We start from the raw sequence: 17967 nt of genomic DNA on the forward strand, positions 1-17967 counted from the left end.
ACATTTTCTTACTTGTACATTGGCTGCTGGAATGAATGATGCAGCTTTTCCTCACCCTGCTCCATGATACATGGCTTCACCAGACCACATTTCCACATTCAGTTGCAACATTCTGGGATGCTTAAAATTAATTTGCTTTAAAGTGATTACTCTAGGACTGAAAACAGTGCTGCACAGGATTGCTGGATTGTGTCACAAGTCCCACTCAGGGCGTTCCTCACCATTTCAGATGGTTTCAGGATAAAACAAAATGAGGTCCACTGGGCTGTAGCCCCTCCACCCAGTCCCTGCCCCGCAAGGTGACTGCTCTGTTTGTTCATGGCCCCTTGTGGACAGGTCATTTGGCTTCCCCCTGTTTACACTTGCCCACACTGTTGATAAATGGCTGGGACTTGGGCTTGCTGCAGAATCCTTCCCACTGCTGTTGTAGCTAGGGTCACCAACTCTGGTTGGACATGGGCCCAGGGACTTAACACAAGAGGTTATCGTACAAAGTATAGCATGTGGGATTGGAAATTGGTGATAGATAGGCAATAGAGAAGGAATAAATTAGTCTTCTTTTGGGGTGGCAGCTGTAACTAGCGGAGTATCAGTGCTTCGACCCCAGAAATTCATCAATGCTTTGGATGAGTGAACTGAATATATTATGTCTAAGTTTGCTGGTGACATAATTGTGAGTTGTGAGGAGGATGTGAAGAGACTTCAAGGCAACAAAAGCAAGCTGAATTAGTGGGCAAATGTGTGGCACATACAGCATAATGTTTACAAATGTGAAATTATCCACTTCAGTAGCAACTATAGAAATAGTATCTAAATGGTGCAAGATTGGGAAATGTTGCTGTACAAAGGGACCGGGGTATTCTTGTACATCAGTCACTGAAAGCAAATGTAGAAGTACAACAAGCAGTTAAGACAGCAAATGGTATGTTGGCCTTCATAGCAAGAAGATTTGAGTACAGGAGCAAGGTTGTCTTGCTACAATTATACAGGGCCTTGGTGAGACCACGGTTGGAGTATTGTGTAGTATTTTGGTCTCCTCACATAAGAAAGAGTATAGAGAAAGGCCAATAACAGTTCACCAGACTGATTCCTGGGATGGTAGGACTGTCATGTGAGGTGAAATTGGGTCTACCTGTCCTGTGTCACTAGGGTTTAGAAGAATGAGAGGCGATATTATTGAAACAGAATTTTGACAGGGTTTGGCAGGCTGGGTCCAGGAAGGTGATTTCTCCTGGCTTGGGAAGTGTAGAACCAAGGTCACAATCTCAGGATATAGGGTAAATTGTTTAGGACCTGGATGAGGAGAATTTTTTAAATTTTTATTTCTGGAGATCACAAGACAACCTGTAATGATTGCTAACTCTAAATCCACTGAAGGTGACATGAAGAGTTCTGCAGCATTGGGAGCCGGGAAAAGAAGAAATTGAAGATGAAGTCTCAAAGAGTTGGATACAAACTAGTTGTTCCTGCCTATCAATTCCCTAACTGCTCCAAAGGTACATCAGGGTCACCAATGGAAATTTGCTGTACAGAGGAAGGAGAATATGCTCTTTCCCTTAACATTTGACCTTGGCTGTCCCAGATATCAGACTGGAGTACTATGTGAGCAGATTGTTACCCCATGAAAACCATCTAACATAACACCACTTGCCCTTCCACTGCCCTCATACCACTGAGTGCATTATTGGATTTGGAGGTGTGACTTTGCCCTTGTCCCTGCTGCAGCTGGATATTAAATTTCTGCTATTTCTGTGATCTCCAGAAACAAAAATTTAAAAAATTCTCCTCATCCAGGTCCTAAACGATTTACCCCATATCCTGAGATTGTGACCTTGGTTCTCCACCTCCCAGCCAGGAGAAACATTTCTTCAATATTCCTTTGTTTTTAATTTTACAGAGAAAATCAAGGCTGGAAATTGGCCATTTGTTTCAATGAAGTCTAACCTTCCTGTAGCATAACCTTCCATTTTATTATCTTGATATAAAGAGCCAAATTTAAGCTAAAATAGAAGCAGGAAGGTAAAATGTGAATATCGCTCAACAGTCAGAGTTTGGTAAAATTCATGAATACGAGGAAAGTGCATCACCATTGTTGACTGAAGCAAACTTAAATTTGAAGCCTTTACAATCCCTACACAGCCATCTAAACCACCTTGGCTGAGCTGCTATAGGCTGTCCCCGGGTTATGATTGCCTGACTTAAGGACACCCATACTTACAAACAAGTTCCCATTATATAATTAATTAAATTCAAAAGTCCAAAGTATGAACATGCGTTTGTTCCTACGACCGGCAGAACCCGTTTCCTGTCTTTCTCTGTCTGTCCCACTCTCCCCACCTTTAGTAATCATTCTTTCCTATCAGTCTTGTGTGTTTTTGATACTATTCATTACAATACTCTAGGGATGTGGTTACCATATCAAGTGATTTTTGTGTGTTTTCCAATTTATGGACAAAATCAACAAGGGTGTCTGTAAAAACGTAACCTGTACGTTACCCGGGGGCAGCCTATAGTTAATAACCTTCCCATTAAGTTCTGTGATATAATAAACAAATCAGTGGTATTTGAAGAGATTTGACTTTGGAGATTCTGTCCTGTTACCTGTAGACAATAACTAATGTATGTGTTACCTTCCAGTATCCTTTGGCCTTTTCACTTAACTTCAGTAAGTGGATGTGCAGACACCCCTGGATGTTTAGGCTCTTGGCTGGCATGGATGTATCTGAGCTTACAGCACCTTGTGACTTGATAACAAAAGGCATCAGACTGTTGGTAAGTTTGAAGCTGAGCACTGTGTGTCAAGATTGATATTGTCAATCCCATATTGTCAATAGCTTTCAGCAGATGCCATAATTGAATCAAATCCTCCCTAAATCTGTCAGTTCTACCCCTCCCTTTCCTCCATTAAGGCATACCTTAAAAACCTTCCATGGAGACATCGGCGCAGGTTTTCTGGCAAATTTTGTTTGAGAGCATCCTGTGAAGGATCTTGCAATGTTTGATTATATTAAAGGTGCTCCATTAGTGGAGATTGTGACTGGTGGGTGTTTTGTTCCAGAAATACTTCTTCAGCATGCTGCAAAATAAATCTCCTCCGATTTTTATGTCAGAAATTTCTAATATTATTATTGTTTGGAGGATATTATGTAAACTCTGATCAATCTTTACTACTTTCCCTACATTGCCATTGTTCTAATTGCCATTGAGATAATGAGTGTCATCAGGGTGTTAGCCTGATACTAAATTCATTTTCCTTGGCTACAGGGACACTGCTGTTTACTCTGAAATTAACTAACTCAGCACAGTCCTGGAACTGCACGGCTCTCATTAACTTTCATTGTTACCTCCTCAAAATACGTCATCAAGTTAGTCATACATGAACTTCCCATAACAACTCCATGTAAACTATCCCTGATTAAGCTGTGCCTGTCTAAATGAATGTTTACACAGAATTACTCAGAATTAATTCCAATAATTTGTTCCCCACTGAAGTTAAATTAACTATTCTGTAACTGCTTAATTTATACTTTTCCTGTTAACATTGGCACGTTAGCAATCCTGTTCTGTAGCCAGAGGAGATTAAAAAATGATGTTCAGAGTCTCTGCAATTTCCCCCCTTGCTGCTTTTAACAGCCTGGGGTATAATTCCAGGCCTGGCAATTCATCCACTTTCGAAGATACTAGATCCCTTCATATTTCTTTTTCTCTGTTTATCCATCTGATATTCCATACTCTACCTCTTGAACCATAACATTGGTATTTTGTAAAAGCAGCTGCAATGTATTCATTAAACCATGCCCACAGCTTCTGCCTCCTATCATAAGTTATATTTTCCAGTTTCCAAGACCCTAATTTTTTCCTTAATTATCCTCTTGTGCTTTGTATAATTACTAAAACATATAATGGATTTTCTTTGATCTTAATTTTCATGCCCTCTAATGCTTTCTTAATTTCCCTTTTAATTTCACTCCTACAATTTTTATAGTCTCTAGGCTTTCTGCAGTATTAAGCTCTAAATACTTGTCATGTTTTCCTTCTCTATGTTATTGTATCCTCAATGCACCCTCAAAATAAATGCAGAACCTTACTCCCTCTCCTCCCTCAATCTTCCTTCCTTATTATGTTTACTCCATACTGCCTGCATCAGTTTAGAAATTCTGTGCCCTTTATGACATTGACTGTATCCCAGTTAATATCACAGTAAAGGAAATCCCCTAGTGTTTTTGCCTATCAGAAATTTGTCTACAGATCTTTGAGCTCTTTGGAGGGTTATAATACACTCCCAATAGTGTGATTGCCCCTTTGTTTATAACTTAAACTCCTTTATTTAGATATCCATTAGTGTGCTGACTGGTTTTCTTCTGTGTCATTAATAAGCATGTACATGAAGGTGGTTAACTTTAATAAAGTTGCTGACTAAATGTTATTATTGTTAATAGTAAAAGATTCGGGAGGTGGAGGAGAGTAGGAGAAAATCAGTAAGGTTAAAGAGCTGTCTGATAGCGAGTATGCTGTATGATAACCACCATTTTTTGTTTTAGCAGGTCGCGGATGAAGCTCAAGATGTGCTCAGCACTGTGAAAGAAATGAAAGTGGCCAATTTTAGAAGGGTTCCAAAAATGCCAATCTATGGCATGGCACAGCCCAGTTTAGAGGTAGCCCTACATATTCTTCTTGTAGTATTGTGGTGTAACATGGTGGAGGGTATTATAACATAATCAGTTTTTCCTCCTTCCTACAGGCTTTCAAAATTCAAGCCTGCATTATGACATTGTTTTTTTGATTTTGATTTTCTCTTCACTTCCACCTGTTTCCTTTCTATTTGTTTTTCCTTCCTACTTGTCTTCCTTTAGTACTCAACCCTCTTCTATGCTTTTATTACCTTAATGATAGTTTGTCTTATGGATCTAGGCCCCTTTTTTATGTGTCACAGCAATAAATAACCAGTTGCACAGTTGAATGGCTCTTTACACATCTTGGGGAATGATTCCAGACACATTGAATTTGGAATTGAATGATCGTCATTCACCAAAGGATATAGAATTTCTTCTTTTATTTCAGTGTGGCCTGTTAAAGTGTTAGACCAGAATGTGGGGGATACAGGATCTGAATTAGCTTTTAGTGGTAACTGGATTATTTGAAAATACCAAGGTTAAAAGGCAAGATATGGGTTGATGTTTCTGAGAGCTGAGGGTCTAAGTGGCCTCCTTACACTGCCATAAAATCGCAAATAATTTTGGTTAAATTTGTGTATTTGGTGAACAGTGCTAAATATCTGTCCAAATGTAACATGGGAGAATGAAGCAATATGTTTCAAATAAACAATATTATTTGATTTCTCAGCTATTTAATGAGTGACTGATGTAAAATCAGTACATTGTTTAACAGCATTCAATGTGGATGGAAAAGGAGTTCAAAACTGATATTTAGCATTTTGTAAATTTATCCTGCAAGATTAAGTCAGTACCACAATCTGTAACTGATCTGAGGGGCTGTGTGAAATACCTAACCTATTATCCTGGAGACCATGTTTTGCCCCAAATTCTTATCTGTTTGGCATACAAAGGCAAGATCACTCGCCCATCATCCCCCTTCTCACCTGGTTCTACCTATCACCTGCCAGCCCCTGCCTCACCAACTGCGCCCCCACCCCCCTCACTTCTTTATACAGACTTTCTCTGCTCTACACTCCCAGTCCTGATGCAGGGTCTTGACCTGAAATGTCGACTGTCCCTTTGCTTCCTCAGATGCTGCCTGACCCACTGAGTTCCTCCAGCATTTTGTTTTTTGCTCCAGTTTACAGCATTTGCAGTCTCTGCCATCTTCACAATCCCGTTACAGTTCTTCTCCCCATTTTCCACTTCGTTCTGTTTTGAAATTCATGAGCCTAAATGTTTGAAATGGGCCATTTTAACTGTGGTTCTCTCACTGGTGATTAAATCCAATGGGACATGTAGGTATCGCCCACTTGCAATATGAACAAAGGGAGAGGACATTGATTTAAACCCTGTTTGTGATCCCAGAAACATCATACTTAGTACCTACAAAGGGAAGTACTTAAATAGAGCTGTTAGTTTGGATACTTCCAATTTGGCAAGTGGTGAAGGTCTCTTTTGTTTTGTAAGCTTTTTTTTATACAATACGAGACCCAATGTAGCATATCATTAAACTCACGGTTCAGCGGTTCCTATTGACAGGCATGTGGCTTAGTCCTGACTTACCTGGCGGACAGTAAGAGGAACTATACCAACATTCTGTGGGTGACCTTGCGAGAGGAAGTGGTGCTGGAAGGGAATGGTCAAATGTACACTCCCCGGGAACCAGCCTGCTTGGAGCAGCCCATCAGTGTACCCACTGAGTCACCAGAGCAATTGGAGGTGAGTAATCTTTGCAAGGTTTGCTGGAAATTAATAACATCAGCAGGTCTCATTCCTCCTCCTGTTAACTAAACAAAGAAAACTATGATTATTGTCTCCACTGAAACAGGCATGTGCAGATTTGATATAAACCATGAAAAGCAAGCTCATGCTTATATATAGCACTTTTTCTCGGCTTCAGGAGATCCAAAGGTAACTTAATAAACAATGAATTACTTTCAGATTTAGTCACCTTTGAAACATAGCTAAAAAATGAACTGAAGTTACTCTCCAACAGCATTTCCCAAATCCTTAACTTCTGCCACCAAGAAAGGCGAGAGCAGCAGGTGCGCGGGAAAACCACCACCAACAGCTTCTCCTCAAGTCATGCACCATCCTGACTTGGAAATATATCATAGACCCTTCATCACTGCTGGGTCTGACTCCTGGAACTGCCCACCCAACAGGACTGTGGGAGTACTGCACCAGATAGACGGCAGCAGCTCAAGAAGACATCTCACCACCACTTCTCTAGGGCAATTAGGGATGGGTGATGAATTCTGATCTTGCCAGTAATGCCCAGACTGCAAAAAATGAATGAATAAAAAAGCGACTGATTTTTGTGTGGGATCAGCAGAGGGCATCCCAGTCCACACACTGGATCCAGGGTAGGATCAGGGAGCCCAGATCCAATGTAGGAGTAAGAGTCCAGATTCAGGTTGGGCATAACAGGTGATGTGGATTGTTAAATGTTCTGAGTGAAATACGAGTGGGGTAGGAAATGAAATGGAGGCCAATAATAAAGATATTAGCAATTAGGTTTACTCAAAATTGCTCAAACTGAAGGTGGCAGCACAGGTAGATGAGATGGTTAAGAAGGCATATGGGATACTTCATGAACTGGGGCACAGAATGTAACAGCAGGGAGGTTATGGTATAACTTTATATAACACTAGTTAGGCCATAGTTGGAGTACTGTATTTAGTTCTGGTTGCCACACAATAGGAGAATGTGATTGCATTGGAGATAGTGCTGAGGAGATTCACCAGGCTGTGGTCTGGGATGGAGTGTTTCAGTTATGAGAAGGGACTGGTCAGGCTGGTTTTGTTTTCCTTGGAGAAGAGGAGGCTGGGAGGAGACTTGGTTGAGATGTACAAAATGATTATGAGCATGGATAGGGTAGATGGTAAGAAACATTTTGCTACAGCGGAGCTATCTAAATCAGAGGGCATAGATTTAAGGTAAGGGGTTAGAGATTTAGAGAGGATCTGAGGAAAATTTTTACCCAAAGAACTGTATTGACTGGAGGGTTGTGGAGGCAGATATACTCATGATATTTAAGAAATTTAAGATGCAGCACAGAAACAGGCTCTTCAGTCTGCAGAGTCCATGCCAACCATTTGCATCAACCCTTCATTAATCCCATTTTTTAAAAAAATTCTCCCCACATTTTCATCAACACTCTTAGATTCTACCCCTTACTTACCCACTAGAGGTGATTTACAATGGCCAATTGACCCACCTACCCACATGTCTTTGGAACGTAGGAGGAAACTGAAGGATCCAGTGGAAACCCATGTGGTCACAGGGAGAACATTTTAAATTCCACCCAGGTGATCAAACCTGGGTCACTGTAGCTCTGAGACAGGGGCTCTACTAGCAGAGCCACAGTGCTGCCCGAATTTCCAGATAAGCACTTGAATCGCCAAGATAAAGAGGGCTATAGGCCAAGTGCTGGAGAATGGGATTATTGTAGATGGCTACTTAATGGTGACATGGACTCGGTAGGCTGAAGGGCTTGTTTCTCAGCTGTATGACTTTATGGCTCTCCAGTTATTTTTTAGGGGTACTGTGCAGATGCTAGTGTAATGTTCTAAAATGCACATTTATAGCTAGGCTTGGAAGGATGCATTTTTTAAAAAAAAGGTAAATGCAGATTGATAAGAAAGTATTTCCATCATTAATTATTGGAATTTGTTAATAAATTGATAAATGCTATGGAGCAGATAATATAGGGAGGTCATACTTTGTTTTACTAGTTTCTTTCTTACAAATGTAATGCAGTTGCCAAATGAACACAATAATTTAAAACAGGGAAGATTTATAATGTTGATTTGTGCATATTCACCTTTCATATTTTACTGGCTGATCCTATAAAGCTTGCAATGGTATACTGGAAGGTAGAGCAGAAAAATCGAGGATTAGGAGTCTAAATAGTGTAGGCCAGTTTGTCTGATGTTTGGTAGGAACAAGCAACAATATCTGAGGGGAAAGATGACAAATGAGAAAAGGGAGGTAAATATCTGTAAGTCCTTTGAAGCATCCTCTGTGAATTTGATTGTATCTGCATTGTTTTATTTTATTCCATTGCATTTTTACTGTAAAAGGATAAATGCAGCATTCATTTAAAACCAGCTAAAAATCTGTCAAAGTGATTCTTGAACAAAAGTACAGTCCATTTTATTTGTTTACAAAATGAAAAACAGATGAAGATATTTCTGGGTTTTGTTAATTGCCTGGTTTTATTTTTCTTGAGAAGAAACTAGAGAGCAGCCTTAAAAATGAGATCCTGGCATCGCAGAAGTTGCTTGAAGTGCGCCTTGGCGAAGAAAAGCAGATGAAACTGTTTAAAAGCTGCCTTACCATGCAGGAAATTTTCAACCAACTTAAAGGTTCCCATCCAGGCCTGCTTTACAGACGTATTCCCATCCTCGACTGTGGCGCCCCAAGAGAAACGGTAAAGGATATTATAGTTGAGAGAGAACCATGACCAGGCTCCAGAGGCTCTTGTAAGGTGTCTCCTTAATGGTGTAAAATCAAAAAATGGGTGTTTACTCTCAACTCACAGTTCCTTATATGGTGGGTTTTGGCTCTCCTTTCCCAGCACTCTGAAGATGGTGATTCAGGAGTTACTGTTTGATGTTGATGCCCAGCTTACTGTCTTGTGTCTAACTCTTGTATGTCAGCGGCAAACTATTTAAGCATGGATTTATTGTAGCTGAACCCAATATGCTTGAATAATCACATTTCTATACTTAGCCTTCAGTAGCAGTAATACTGGCTGACATTAATCCTCCCTGGCTGATGACTACAGCCATTACAGGTCTTTTGCAATGATTTTTCTCTTTGAGTCAAAATCATATGGCACAGAAACAGGCTTTTCAGCCCACTGAGTCTGTGCCAACCATTAAGCATCCATTTATGCTGCATCCATTTATGCTAACTGTACACCAGCCCCATTTAATTCTCCCTACATTCCTATCCAATCCCCCAGATATTTCCACTCACCTACTCATGATGCAATTTATAGTGGCCAGTTAACCTATTAACTATCACAGAACATTACATCACAGGAACAGACCTTTTGGCCCACAATGGCTGTGCCAACCATAATGCCAATTTAAACTGCACATCTACCTGCACATGGTCCATATCACTCCGTTCCCTGCCTGTTCATGTGTCTGTCTAAATGCCTTTGAAACACTGCTTTCTCGGGCTGGGGGAGGAATTGGGAGCACCCAAAGGAAACCTAACCAGGAAGAAGGTGCAAACTTCACACAGACAGCACCCAAGATCAAGATTGAACCTGGGTCACTGGAACTGTGAGGTGGCAGCAGATCTCCTAGTAGGTGCCACTGAGCTACCTTACACTCATGACCACAACAAGTATCTGAAACCTGCACCTTAAGCTTGCTGTGTATAATATGTATAATACCAGTGAATCATCTAATGTGCATACAAGTAGGCTAAATGTGAGGTGATTTTTGACTTTATAGCTGTGAAATACTTTCAGGGCATCGGTGAAAAATCCAGCTGTTCTCCTGGAATAGCAGAACATGGTCAGTAGCTCCCTCACCTTAGAATGTAGAAGACCAACTGCCTGGTAACATGGACAATATGGCCCTGTAACTAGATACCAACAGGGTACAGAAACAGATTTGAATATCTTTACCATGAATCTTTTGTCCTTTACTCTGGTCCCCAATCTGACATGGGAAATGGTCCATTATCCCCCTCTACGTCAGTAATCCATTTAACCAGTAGTCATTTCCTTACACCTAGATTCAGGCTGTGGACTGACAATATATTTGCATATGAATGTTGTATTTCTTTGACATTAATAAGTTAAGTAACTTATTAATGTCAATGAACCAAAGATTAGTTCTGAAGCAGACAAATGCATCATTTTGGTCCTTTAAAAGCTTACCCCAACGTGTGAATTGGTTTTGGTTAAACCTCTTAGGGTCCAGTGCATTGTCTCATGGTAGTGATGTTACTTGTGCAGCCTCTTCTGTTCTGTGTACTTTTAATCATCTTGGGCAGCATGGAGGCTCAGCAGTTAGTACTGCTGTCTTGGCTCCAGTGGTCCAGTTCCTAACCCGATCTTGGGTGCTGGTTGTGTGGAGTTTCCACATTCTCCCTGTTTCCCTGGATGCTCTGGTTTCCTCCCACATCCCAAAGGCAATGCTGGAAAGTTAATCGGCATGTAGTCTAGGTAAGTGGCAAAACAATCAAAAGGGAATTGATGGGTATGTGTGATAGAAAAAAAGTTGCAGAGCTACAGGGAAATAAGAAGTGAAATCCAACCCTTGAGGTTGTCTCCTGGGAGCCTCCTTGTGTGTCATAGTAAGTAACAATGTTGCACAGTTACTGTTGGAAGAGAGAAAGACTTGTATTATACTGCACCTTAAGAACCCCATGAACACCACAAATATTTTACAGCCAATTAAGTAAAATGGAGTCACTAACCTAATGTGGGAATTGAACCCTTGTGGTTTTTGAATAGTCTTCCTATGGGGAACCATTCCTCTCTATTACACGCCCCAAACATTCCAAAATATTGAATAGTTATTGTATTGTCTTCAAGCATTTGATCTGGAACATAGCCAGATTAACTCTTTTAGTCCAAGCTGGAAATTCCCTTTATACCTTGGCTATGCTAAACCAATTCCATTTTATCACAGCCCACAGGCAATGCCCTGGAAACATGACAAATTTGCCTTTCTGCTCTGCCTAGTCAGAATCGCTAATGTTACAAACCCAGAAACCACGTTGCGTTGTCTGCCAGGAGCAAATACCTGAGAAAGGAGATCTTCGTACAGCTCTCAAAGTACATCTGTTCAAATCATTTCACAGCTGCAGTTACCCACCCTATAATTATTAACTATAATTTAACTCAACATGTTCCTTCTCCTAAAATAATTTGTTCACGCCTATCCTACATTTCACCTTTTTACAATTCCAAGGTGCACACCAACTACCCTCATCCAAGTATCTGCAGACGCTTGAACTTGTCTTCACTTGACACTCAGGATCATGTACTCCACAAAATGCCTGTTTGAGTTAGACACTGCAGGACCTTTCAGTGAAAGAAGGGAGGGTAATTAATGGAAGCTTTTGTTAAATAAATGTTTACTACTCAAACTTGTGCCTGAATTCATCAGTTGTTTCTTTTTACATTTGCCATTGATGTAATTTACTTTTGATTCCACTCAAGGATTTTGATAAGTTGATGGAAGCCATAAAAATGGTTTTAACAGAAGATTCCTGTTCAGCAGTCGTCTTTAACTGCCATAATGGGAAAGGAAGGACCACCACTGCCATGGTGATATCTGTGCTCATTTTCTGGCACCTCAAGGTAGGTGTTTTGTGTGATGGGTCGCTAACTGCACTCAGGTTAATTGACTGTGTTATACACTCCTGGCACTGACAAGAGAATTAGGATCTAGCATTCTAGATTTAATGCAGTAACATTCCTGTTATATTCTCAAGGATAGAAATCCTTCAATATATAACACTGGGTGGACAAAGCTGTTTATGTACAGCTGACTGATCAGGTTGGACCCCTGCAGTCCTGTCATATCCAGTTATGAATGGTGGTGGGCAATTAAGCAACTAAAATGGAGGGTGAAGCTTCAAGTCATCTGCAAATTTGAAAACTGCTCTGTACGCTCAAGTCCAAGTTATTAGCATATATGAAGAGAAGCCATGGTCTTGCCATGGTCCAAGAGAAGCCTGAACCACGCAGGGACCAGGGTCCCGGTGAATCGCATAACCAGGGCTGTGGATAGGGCTTTAAACTAAATAGTAGGGGGTGGGTTCAACAGATTGGAAAAGTATGGATAAAGTAAAAGGGAAGGAGTGCAGGAGAAGTTACTGAAGTCTACAGAATAAAGAATAAGACAAAGTTTAGAAAGGGATAAGAATTTGACTTCAGGCAACATGGAGGCAAATTTGAGAAGAAGGGTGGTGAATACAGGACTGAAGGTGTTATATTTGAATGCACACAGTATACGAAATAAGATGGATGAGCTCACAGCACAATTAGAAATTGGCACGTATGACGTTGTGGGCATCAGAGTCGTGGTTGAAAGAAGATCACAGCTGGGAGCTAAACCTCCAAGGATACACATCCTGTCGAAAAGACAGGCAGGTGGGCAGAGGGGTTGGGGTGGCTCTATTGGTAAAAAAATGAAATCAAATAGTTAGCAATAAGTGACATAGGATCAGAAGATGTAGAATCTTTGTGAGTAGAGTTAAGAAACTGCAAGGGTAAAAAGAGCCTGTTCGGAGTTAAAAACAGGCCTCTGAATAGTAGCCAGGAAGTGGGGTACAACTTACTATAGGAGATAGAAAAGGCATGTAAAAAGGGCAATGTTACGGTGGTCATCGGGGATTTCACTGTGCAGATAGATTGGGAAAATCAGGTTGCTACTGGATCCCAAGAGAAGGAATTTGTAGAATGCCTACGAGATGGCTCTGTAGAGCAGCTTGTGGTTGAGCCCACGAGGGAAAAGGCAATTCTGGATTTGGTGTTGTGCAATGAACCAGATTTGATTGGGGAACTTAAGTTAAAGGAATCCTTAGGAGGTGGTGATCATAATATGATAGAATTCACCCTGCAGTTTGAGAGGGTGAAGCTAAAATCGATATATCGGTATTACAGTTGAGTAAAGGTAACTACAGAGACAGGAGAGAGGAGCTGGTCAAAGTTGATTGGAAGGGGACCCCAGCAGGGATGGCGGTAGAGCAGCAATGGCAGGAGTTTCTGGGAGTAATTCGGAAGATGCAGGATCAGTTCATCCCAAAGAAGAACAAGAATTCCAAAGGGAGGATGAGGCAACCGTGGCTGACGAGGGAAGTCACAGGCAGCATAAAAGCGAACGAGAGTGCGTACAATATTGCAACATTGGAAGCTAGAGGAGCGGGAAGCTTTTAAAAACCAACAGAAGGCAACTTAAAAAAAAGCAATAAGGGGAGAAAAGATGAAATATGAAGGTAAGCTAGCCAGTAATATAAAAGTTTTTTTTTTAGGATATATAAAGAATAAAAGAGAGGCAAGAGTGGACATTGGACTGCTGGAAAATGACGCTGGAGAGGTAGTAATGGGAAACAAAGAAATGGCAGATGAACTGAATAAGTATTTTGCCTCGGTCTTCACTGTGGAAGACACCAGCAACAGGCCAGGAATTGTAGAGTCAGAGGGCAGAAGTGAGTGCAGTCACTATTACTAAGGAGAAGTGCTTGGGAAACTGAAAGGTCTGAAGGTAGATAAGTCACCTGGACTGGATGGACTACACCCCAGGGTTCTGAAAGAGGTAGCTGAAGAGATTGTGGAGGAATTAGTAGTGATCTTTAAAGAATCACTAAATTCACAAATGGTTCTGGAGGACTGGAAAATCGCAAATGTCACTCCACTCCTTAAAGAGGGAGGGAGGCAAAAGACAGGAAATTATTGGCTAGTTAGCCTGACTTCAGAGGTTGGTAAGATGATAGAGTCCATTATTAAGGATGAGGTTTTGGGGTACTTGGAAGCACATGATAAAGTAGTCCAAAGTCAGCATGGTTTCCTTAAGGGGAGATCTTGCCTGACAAATCTGTTGGAATTCTTTGAGGAAGTAACAGGTAGGATTGACAAAGGAGAGTCAGTGGATGTTGTTTACTTTGATTTTGACATGGTGCTGCACATGAGGCTGCTAAACAAGATAGGAGCCCATGGTATTACAAGAAAGGTACTAGCATGGATAGAAGATTAGCTCACTGGCAGTGGGCAAAGAGTGGGAATAAAGGGGGCCTTTTCTGGTTGGCTCCCGGTGACTTGCAGTGTTCCGCAGGGGTCAGTGTTGGGTCCGCTACTTTTCATATTACATGTTAATGATTTGGATGATGGAATTGAGGACTTTATGGCTAAGTTTGCAGATGATACAAAGATAGGTGGAGGGGCAGGTAGTGTTGAGGAAGCAGGGAGTCTGCAGAGGACTTGGACAGATTGGGAGAATGGGCAAAGAAGTGGCAGATGGAATACAGTGTAGGGAAGAGTATGGTCATGCACTTTGGTAGAAGGAATAAAGGCATAGACTATGTTCTAAACGGGGAGAGAATTCAGAAATCAGAGGTGCAAAGGGACTTGGGAGTCCTAGAGCAGGATTCCCTAAAAGTTAACTTGCAGGTTGAGTTAGTAGTAAGGAAGGCAAATAAAATTTTAGCATTCATTTTGAGAGGACTAGAATATAAAAGTAAGGATATAATGCTGATCTTTATAAGGTGTTGATCAGACCACATTTTGAGTATTGCAAGCAGTTTTGGGCCCCATATCTAAGGAAGGATGTGCTGGCATTGGAGAGGGTCCAGAGGACATTTATGAGAATGATCCTGGGAATGAAAGGGTTAATGTATGAGGAACGTTTGATGGCTCTGGGCCTGTACTCACTGGAGTTTAGAAGGATGAGGGGGGATCTCATTGAAACCTAAAAAATATTGAAAGGCCTGGGTATATTGGATGTGGAGAGGATGTTTCCAGTAGTGGGAGAGTCCAGGACCAGAGGGCACAGCCTCAGAATAGATGGACGTCCCTTTAGAACAGAGATGAGGAGAAATTTCTTTAGCCAGAGGGTGGTGAATTTGTGGAATTCATTGCCACAGACTGATGTGGATGCCAAGTCATTGGGTATATTTAAAGTGGAGGTTGATAGGTTCTTGATTAGTAAGGGTGTCAAAGGTTACAGGGCGAAGGCTGGAGAATGGGGTTGAGAGGGAAAAATAAATCAGCCATGATTGAATGTCAGAGCAGATTTAATGGGCCGAATGGCCTAATTCTGCTCCTGTTTTATGGTCTTAATACTGACCCTGGGGATCTCAACTTACCTCTCATTTGAAAAGCATCTGTTGGTGAAGCTCAGTACACAAGTGCAAAACACAAGGCTGAAATATTTTCAATTATCTACAGTCGAAGGCTGATTACAGAAAGTTCATATGGGAAGAATAAAAGGAAATAATAAAGAAAAAGAGAGTATGAGGAAAAGACTGGCATCAGACATAGAAGGGAATCCATAGGCATGTGAATAGAAGGGTTGTGAGAGGAGAAGTGGGATCAATCAGAGGCTAAAACTGAAATTTACTCTGGAGGCCGAGGGCATGGATGAGGATCTAAACAAGCATTTTACATCAGTCTTCAGCAGGGAAGAAGATGTTGCTGGATCCTCAGCAAAAGCAGATGTAATTCAGATTCTGTGTATGGGCTAAAAATCAGTGAAGCGGAGGCACAGTAGTGTAACGGTTAGTGTAAGGCTATTACAGCGCCAGTGACCTGGGTTCAATTCTGGCTGCTGTCCGTAGGAGTTTGTACGTTCTCCCCGTGTCTGCGTGGGTTTCCTCTGGGTGCTCCGGTTTCCTCTCACATTCCAAAGATATACGGGTTAGGAAGTTGTGGGTGTCCTATGTTGGCGCCAGAAGTGTGGCGACACTCGTGGCCTACCCCCAGAACACTACGTAAAGATGCATTTCACTGTGTGTTTCGATGTACATGTGACTAATAAAGATATCTTATCTTACAAGAAAGGCTAACTGCAACTAAAGCGGTCCAGGTGCCATACATCCTAGTTTGCTGAGGGAAGTGAGGATGTAGCAGAGGCGTGTCGGGAAAAACCCAGCAACCATAGACTTCAGGAAAGTTCTAGAAAGAAATAATTAGGGACAGAATCAGGCAGCTGTTGGATAAACGGTGGATTGATTAGAGAAAACCATCATGGATTTGTTAAAGTCCAACTAACGATAGAGCTTTTTGATGAAGCAATAGTGAGCGAAATGTAGTTTACTTGCTGAAAATAGGATTCCATAAAGCATTTGATGAAGTGCCACATATCGGACTTGTCATCGAGATTGACGGCCATTGAATAAAAATGCTGTGATGGTGTGGATAGAAAATTGGTGACATGACAGGAGACACTGAACAGTGGTGAGAGGTTGCTTTACAGACGAGTGGGAAATAGAGTCTCTCGGGGTCATTAGCAGCACCATTGCTTTCCTTAATATGTCAATGACTTGAACTAGGGTGTACAGGACAGTTTTTAAATTTCCAAATGACACTAAACATGGAGGGTGGTGAAGTGTGGGGAGTACAGTAACAGACTTCGTGATATAGACAGGAAGTTGGAAGGGGCTAATAGGTTGCAAATAAAATTTAATCCTGACAAATGTGAAGTGTTACATTTAAGTGGAAAAATTCTGATAAGGCAAAATAAATGAGCAGGCACAATTCTAAAAAAGACTACGAAACTGAATGATCTGGGAGTGTATTTGCATAGTTCGTTGAAAGTGGCAGAGCCGGTTGAGAAAGTGGTTAGAAAAGCATATGGGACCTTGGACAATGTAAATAGGGATATCGAGGAGTGAGGAAGTTGTGATGAATCTTTACAAAACGAGAGACTGGGTACCACACTGCAGGAAAGCTGTGAAAATTTTGAGAGGGTGAAGAGATTTAACAAAATGGTTTAAAGGATGGAGGATTTTAGTTGTGTGAGTGAATTGCAGAAACTAGATGTGTTCTCTGTGCAGCAATAGAGGTTTTGAGTAGATCTGATAGAGGTACTTAGAATCAGGAGGGGCACAGACAAAGCAGGTATAGTGAAACTTCCCCCGTGGATGAAGAGATGGAAGAATCAAGAACTAGAATACATAGAAGAAAGATTGGCAAAGAACAGAAGTGACAAGAGGAAAACATCTTTACACATCGATTGGTAAAAGTCTGGATTCATTGCCGATCTAGTGGAGACAGATTCAATCAGGGAGTTTTAAAGGGAGCTGGACGAGTAATTAAAAGGAAAAATTGCAGAGCACGAATGTTACACTAGCTTATTGTTAGTATAACTTTCAACTAGTACTGAGAGCTAGTACAGAGTCAGTGGGCTGACTGGCCACCTTCCATGCTGTGACCATTGTGTGGTCCTGTGAAATTCTGAATGAATGATTTATCTCTGCCTTTTCCTGAGGCCCACAGTATCATACCACAGTTTTTAATAATCTGATTCACTCCACGTGTTATCAAGAAATAATTAAGAGAATTGGCTACAGCAAATGGGACCAGGCAACATCGCAGCTCTACAGAACCATCTGTGCCTTTAGCCAAGCTATTTTAGTGTATTTGCTTTCCTGGTATCTACCTAATGTTGGCATTGCCCAGATATGTTGTGTTCTACCTTTTGCCATGAGATTTGGTGGGGTCTGGTCAATGTTGAGAACTTCCAGGGCTGCTCCATCCTGCCTGCCTTCCACCCTGCTGAACTGGTGAGTCTGAGGTGGGACACAACATACCCCAGGACAATGACAGAACAGC

General features: G+C 41.3%; 1 protein-coding gene across 1 annotated transcript in view; it reads left to right on the forward strand.

Annotated features, from left to right (window-relative positions):
• The window catches only part of LOC127584737 (paladin-like), a 210203-nt gene that overhangs the window by 83700 nt on the left and 108536 nt on the right, over positions 1-17967 (forward strand). The window contains 5 exon segments of the mRNA XM_052041651.1: positions 2638-2772; positions 4545-4655; positions 6198-6377; positions 8896-9093; positions 11854-11994. Coding sequence (XP_051897611.1) covers positions 2638-2772; positions 4545-4655; positions 6198-6377; positions 8896-9093; positions 11854-11994 — 765 coding nt within the window.

Source organism: Pristis pectinata, chromosome 30, assembly GCF_009764475.1.
Source record: "Pristis pectinata isolate sPriPec2 chromosome 30, sPriPec2.1.pri, whole genome shotgun sequence".
NCBI classification, from domain to species: Eukaryota; Metazoa; Chordata; class Chondrichthyes; order Rhinopristiformes; family Pristidae; genus Pristis; species Pristis pectinata.